This window comes from Drosophila sechellia, unplaced genomic scaffold (assembly GCF_004382195.2).
Source record: "Drosophila sechellia strain sech25 unplaced genomic scaffold, ASM438219v1 Y_47, whole genome shotgun sequence".
Taxonomy (NCBI): domain Eukaryota; kingdom Metazoa; phylum Arthropoda; class Insecta; order Diptera; family Drosophilidae; genus Drosophila; species Drosophila sechellia.
The window spans coordinates 22,259-29,392 of NW_022611435.1; the positions used below are offsets into that span (position 1 = coordinate 22,259).

Here is a 7,134-nt window from a genome sequence, read left to right on the forward strand (position 1 = left end):
TGCGTAACAGTAATACTACGATACAGAAAAAAATTTGTATTAAAATTTCTTTTGGAATCTTATATGTTACTGCGTAACAGTAATACTACGATACAGAAAAAAATTTGTATTAAAATTTCTTTTGGAATCTTATATGGGAATATCGATTCATATCTTTAACAATTCCTGAAGTTTCGACAGATTGATGTAAAATACACACAGGGAAGGACAGATTTTGGTAGACGTCTAGATCGTTTCAACGAAGATATAATATATATAAAATATATTTACAAAATTGAAATGAGCAGGCCAAGCAGTAGGTCAGAGTTTATAGTTTTTTGTTCGTGAATTTTTAAACTAAAATCAAATCCAAAATAGTGGCACAAATTGTTAATAGTGACCCTTAAGTCGCTATCTGTGATATTGTAGTGGAACTCAACGTGAATTTGTTTGCACGAAGTGGGGCTCCGCTGCCCAGCGGCCACGCGGTCGCTTGTGTCTTAGACACTCTGCTGCTTGAACTGTAAGCTTTTAGCTGGCAGATTTTGATTATGGATAACGATCCACAGCAAAAATCTATCTATTATGAGTCGATGAAGCTAATTGCTGGCGCTGGCCCTAAAGAGATTCGGAAGGAATTGACAAAGAGCGGGCTGAGTGAAGATCCAGCCTTCGCTACTACCAGTATTTCTAATACCTACTGCAGCTCGACCTTCACACTGACCACCACCAGCTCGACTATCTCGTCTGCGTACATATTCACCTCCTCCTTGAGCGGTAACGTATGCTCTACTACTGCCAGTACAACTCACAACAGTGCATCTGTCAGCTCAATTGCGAAGCCACAATCTGCCTCCGGCTGGCAGGATGTCTCCTTTAAATCTAGGAATAGAGGAAATATAAAGAGAGCAGGTGCGGTCCTCTCCCCTAAAATGGTAAAAAAGGTGGCGTCTGACAAGCCGGCTATAATCACTGCCAATCGCTTCCAAGCCCTTAGCGACAAGGAAGATATGGTCCTGGGCGTGGAATCTTCGAGTGACAACGACGAGCCATGCTCCTCGAATACCGCCCTCAACCGTGCCGCAAGGAAAGCAGGACAAAAACAACAGCTGAAAGGTGCTCACCAAACTGTACCAGCCCCGAAATCAAGCCGTCACTCTAAGGTACCTAGAATGATGTTTCCCAATGTGGTGAACTTCACATCATTTCGCGACGAGCTGGACGCTCTTGTGGGAGACTCCTATACAATAAAGGCCCTGAATTCGGGAGATTGCGCTGTTCAGTGCAACTCCCCAGAAAGCTATAGGCTGGTGGCCCGTCACTTTCTCGACAAAGGATCCCTTTTCCATCACCATCAGCTACCGGAGGACCGACCCTACAAGATTGTCATGCGCAATATTCACCACGGAGTCCCATCGGTGGATATCATCGCAGCCCTCCAGAACGAAGGACATAACGTTGTACGGATTTATACTCCGCGCAACAAGGCTACCTCTCTTCCTCTTAATATGAGGTTCATTGACCTCAAAAAAGCTGAGAACAACAATCAAGTAAAGGGCATACCGGTTGTCTGTAGGCACAGGGTAACTTGGGAAAAACCCCGTAAACAATCGGAACCGATTCAATGCCACAGGTGCCAAGGCTATGGTCATACCAAGGCATATTGTTCTCGGCACTATATATGCAGAGAATGCGGAGAAAATCACCCCACTGCAGAGTGCAAGCTGGAACAGGACGAGGCCAGATTCTGTTTTCACTGTGGCGGCCCCCATGCAGCAAACTTTAAAGGTTGCAAAAAATACCTGCTAGAGGCTTCTAACCGCAAACATCAACGGAAAGTCAATGAACCCTCTGTTTCTGGTCCTGCAAGAGGAGTACACCAACCCAGTCCACCAGTCCTTATGTCTGGTAAGCCTTCCTTTGCTAGTATAGTCAGAGGAAGTCAGCCCGTCGCCAAGCCTGCCGTTACTGTCCCCCCTGCAAGCGCCAACCTTGAGTCTAAGCTGGAACAACTGTTTTCTAGGCTTGACAGGATGTTGTCACTAGTTGAAACACTAATGCAACTGCTCATGCAAAATCGCACCTTCCCTTCTGCTGCTCAAAATGGGTCCTCTTAAGATAGCAGCTTGGAATGCCAATGGGGCCTCCTCGAAGACCAATGAGATCCTCGCCTTCATCGAGCTTCACGAAATCGACATCCTCCTGCTGTCGGAAACCCACTTCGTTTCCCGGTCCACTTTTAGAATTCCTGGCTTTACCCTCCACACTGCCAACCACCCGGATGACAGCCCGGAGGTGCGGCGATCCTTATTAGATCACTCATCTCCCATCAACTCTTCTCCACCCTGTCGGAAAATCACATCCAGGCAGCAGTTATCCAGCTGACGGCAAGCAGGGGTACTTTTAACATTGCCTCAGTATACTGCCCTCCTAACCTCAGGTGGACGGAGGCTGACGTTGAGCTTATCATCTCTCAATTTGGCACAAAGTTCCTTGCGGCAGGTGATTGGAACGCAAAGCACAGATGGTGGGGAAACTACAGGATGTGCACTAGAGGCAGGGTGCTGCTCTCCGCTCTGGCGGGCAAAGGTATTGACATTGTTGCAACTGGAGAAGCTACTTGCTATCCCTTTCGAACAAGTGTCACTCCAAGTGCAATTGATTTCGGGATCTCCAAAGGATTCAGACAGCAAGAAATCAACGTGCAAACCCTGACAGAACTGTCGTCTGACCATCTCCCCCTGCTGTTTGTGCTGGATGAAGACGCTCAGCTTTTCAAAGGTGTCACTAAAATGCTGTCACCTACTGCAAATACTGTGGCCTTCAAGGAGCACATTGAGGCCACAGTTGATCTCAACATCCCCATTGACACATGCAGTAGTCTGGAAGCTTATGTAGATTACCTCGTAGCTACAATCGCGGAAGCAGCACGGAGGGCCACACCTCCCCCACATCAAGCTCGTCACACGACCGCAAGGAGGGCTCCCATCTTGAGCTTGGAGGCTAGGGAGCTGCTCTCCCACAAAAGGAGCCTCAGGAGACGGTATATCGCCACAGGAGATCCGAACATCAAGCAGCTATACTCTAGTACCACAAACAGACTGCATCGTTTGCTAGCCAGGACCCGACGAGATAATCTGGATACCCTGCTTGAGGGTATTGGCCCAGATAACAACAGCAACTTCTCGTTATGGAGGCTCACAAGAAATATCAAGAGGCAGCCGATGTTTCAATCTCCCATCCTGAGTCAAAGTGGCCTCTGGCTCAAGACGGACGATGAAAAAGCGAGGGCATTTGCTTTGCACCTGACCTCCACCTTCTTGCCCTTCAACCTAACAGACGACTCAAACCGCGTAGAAATCAATAATTTTCTGGACGCCCCGACTGTACCGGCTCGCCCCATTAGGCATACCACTCCGCAGGAAGTCATGATGCAGCTGAAGGCGCTACACATCAAGAAAACCCCTGGTTACGATAGTATCGACAACCGTGCTGCGAAGTCTCTGCCACGCAAAGGAGTCCTAGCCTTAGTAAAAATTTTTAATGCCATGCTAAGGCTAGGGCACTTTCCAAGGCAATGGAAGCGAGCACGTATCATTATGATACCTAAAGCCGGAAAGCCGCCAACGCAGATCGATGCATATCGCCCAATCAGCCTGCTATCAACATTCTCTAAGATTTTTGAGAGAATACTCTTAGCCCGCCTGATGGAACTGCCGCAAGTAGTGAACCATATACCTCCACACCAATTTGGTTTCAGGAAGTCCCACGGCTGCCCTGAACAAATACATCGACTGGTAAACCAGGTGACGCATGGCTTCGAGCACAAACTCTACACGGTCGGCGTCTTTCTAGACGTGAAGCAAGCGTTTGACAAGGTGTGGCATGAGGGCCTTCTATACAAGATGAAAACTCTCCTTCCTGCTCCCTACTATGCCATCCTGAGATCGTTCATCTCTAATCGGACGTTCGACGTTGCAGTGCGTGATGCTCGATCCAGCCTGGAGGAGATTCATGCAGGAGTTCCACAGGGAAGTGTTCTTGGGCCCTTCCTATACACCCTGTACACTGCTGACATGCCATCTCCCGCAAACAACGCCGAAGTCCCCCCGGCTCAGCTGCTCCTGGCCACTTACGCCGATGACACTGCCATGCTGGCGTCTCATCCTTCACTGCAAACTGCCTCCAACGCGGTCCAGGATTGGCTGCACGCAATCGAAAAATGGACTGCCAAATGGAATGTGGCCATTAACTCCTCAAAGTCAGCCTGTGTAACTTTTTCCCTGCGACCCGGAACCTGCACAGATCTGACCTTCAATGGAAGCCCTATCACCAATGCTAGATCGCACTGCTACCTAGGAGTTCATCTAGATCGGAGACTGACCTGGGGGGCCCACATCACGTCGGTCAAATCAAAGTCACTGGCGAAGCTAAAAAAGCTCGACTGGCTCTTCCACTCCAGCAAACTTCAAATGAGCTCTAAGGCTCTTTTAATCAAAGCCATTCTCGCTCCAACGTGGAGTTATGCCATCCAGGTGTGGGGAACTGCCGCCAAATCCCAGCTTAATAGGCTCCGTGTGGTCCAGTCAAGAGCTGCACGTCACGCATCTGGGCTCCCCTGGTACGTGACGAACATAGTCATCGAAAGAGATCTGAAAGTTACCCTTCTTGGGGATCAGATTAATTTCCACAGCAGCCGTTATGCCGACAGGCTTATGGCCCACCCGAACCGACTAGCAACTATCCTAGCTGATCCCATCTCTCTCCGAAGACTGAAGAGGGTACACCCCAGTGATCTCCTTACCCGGAGGATAACATAACATATTACATTTTCTTTTGTACTTTATAATTAAGATACCACTTGGTCTCATTTATCTTTATCACACATTAGGTTAAGTTCAGAGGAATTACTGAACGATTCCTTTTGAAATCTTAATAAATAGAATTAGTTACTCCAAAAAAAAAGATCGTTTCAACGAAGATATAATATATATAAAATATATTTACAAAATGGAATGGATATGTTTTTTATAACGTAAAATATTTTATTTAAACTTACTGCTTTCCGACGATGCAGTTCGAATTGGTTCCATATGAGATGTCCAAAAACGCATCATTCCCTCGTGGCTGGCCGTGACCCACATTCCAGAAGCTTCTGGAGAATCCTCACCGCCAAAGGAAAAGTTAATAGTCTCGGTTACTTCATCAATTGGTATTTGGTCCGATTTGGCTTTGAGGAGGGCCAAACAACATATAGCTGAACGGTGTTCTGATTTCCTAACCATTGGGGGTCCGGAGATTGGTAAAATTAAAGACTCCTTTTGGCTGCTCGGATCCTCCTCTTGAAAGCCAAATATTAAATAAGATACAAACTCATTCCAATCCACCTTAAAATCACGATTCTGATTAATCTTTAAAAAGAGCCGTGTATACATTGAATCATTGAACGTTATGTCTAGTTCTTCAAGTATGATACGCAATTCATCAATGCCACCATGACGCTCGGGAGTGTTAAGAAACGCCGAATGAAGTTTCTCGAGTTGATCATTTGAAATCCACTTGTGCAAGCGCTCCGACTGCTCCTCCGCTAAATGACTTTGTGTGGATGATATTGTCTGATACTCAACAGCGCTATTAGTATTTACACTCGCATTAAATATTACAGACATTTCAGAAAGTTTTAATAGTTAACTAAGCCTCATAAGGATTTTGTATTGTATATTTAAGTATGACTTTACTTTTCAGGCCTACTCATTAAATTATAATATATATTATAATATATATATCGTTCGTTCGAACGACAACATTAAGAGAATATTCTTGCACAACACCTACAAAGTGTCAAGCCACGCGTTTCAGGATGGATTGCTGATCCCACTGTTACAGAAAAGGGCGTGGAAGACGGCAGGAAAGCAAAGGTACAGGATAATCGTCTTCCGACCAGATGATTTGGTAAGTAAACGTAAAAAAATATAATATAATAATAATTATAAAATAATATAATATCATATAATATAGTATAACTCGAGAACGGCTGAACGGATTTATCTCACCTTGGTCTTGAATTATTCGTGGAGGTCTAGGGAAGGTTTAAAAGGGAAGGTTCCAAAAATAGCCTGGAAAATCCTGGAAACAGAACAAACGTTTTCTAAATAAAATGGACAGTCAATTTTTATCTTATGCATCATATGCACGATGCATTAAACCACGAGTTGCAAAGAGAACATCAGTACGACATTGAATAATTGGCCGAAACAGTTCGTACAAATGTCCCACAATTAAATCAACAACAAAGATTTGCGTACGACACTTATATAGAAGCTGTGAAGAGTGGATCTGGTGGAATTTATTTCCTTGATACTCCTGAAGGAACCGGAAAAACGTTTTTAATTTCATTGCTTTTGGCAATGATGATGCTCTAGCGTTGGCTTCATCTGGAATAGCTGAATAGACTCTGCTAGAAGGCGGGCGAACTCTACATTTTGCCTTTAAATTACCACTAAACATGCAAATTACCGAAACACCAATTAGCAACATCGCCAAAAATAGCGCAATGGCCAAGATCCTAGAGGTATTCATATTGATTTTTTGGGATGCACAGGAGGCACAGGACAGAACGTTGAAAGATATTCGTGACAACCAATATATTTTTGGTAGGGCCACGATTCTGTTGTCAGGATTTTAGTCAGACTCTTCCAGTTATTCCCCGATCAACTGTTGCTGATGAACTAAATGCATGCCTAAAATCATCAAATTTGTGGCAGTACGTAAAGACACTTCACTTAACCAAAGACACTAGAATAACAAGATGCGTAACGGCCATGCATTGGTTTGGCACTATGCAGCCACTTTTTTGGTGAAGGCCAAATTTGCTCTCTTTCCGCTCGCTTACTGGGAGCGTAAGAAATCTAAAAATATAATTTTCTTGGTTGTGTGAGTAAAAACAAGAGACGAGAACGCGTATATGTGTGCGTGTTGTGCTAGAAGACGATTTTCGTGCCGAAATCAATTCTGATATAAAGAAACTAATTTACATATTTGGAGTTGTGGCCAATTTCGTAGCAATATGACGATGGCGCGCTATTCTTCCCACTCAAAATAATTTATAAAAAATAATAATACGTAGTAGAAAATAAAAATTAATAAAATAAATAA

At 44.7% G+C, this 7,134-nt stretch overlaps 1 protein-coding gene across 1 annotated transcript; it reads right to left on the reverse strand.

The window, feature by feature from the left end:
* Positions 1 to 4,977: 4,977 nt before the first annotated feature.
* On the reverse strand, positions 4,978 to 6,765 carry LOC116803519 (WD repeat-containing protein on Y chromosome-like). Its single transcript, XM_032727192.1, has one exon. The coding sequence runs from the start codon at positions 5,646 to 5,648 to the stop codon at positions 5,025 to 5,027; it is 624 nt and encodes a 207-aa protein (XP_032583083.1). The 5' UTR covers positions 5,649 to 6,765; the 3' UTR covers positions 4,978 to 5,024.
* Between the last annotated feature and the right edge of the window lie 369 nt (positions 6,766 to 7,134).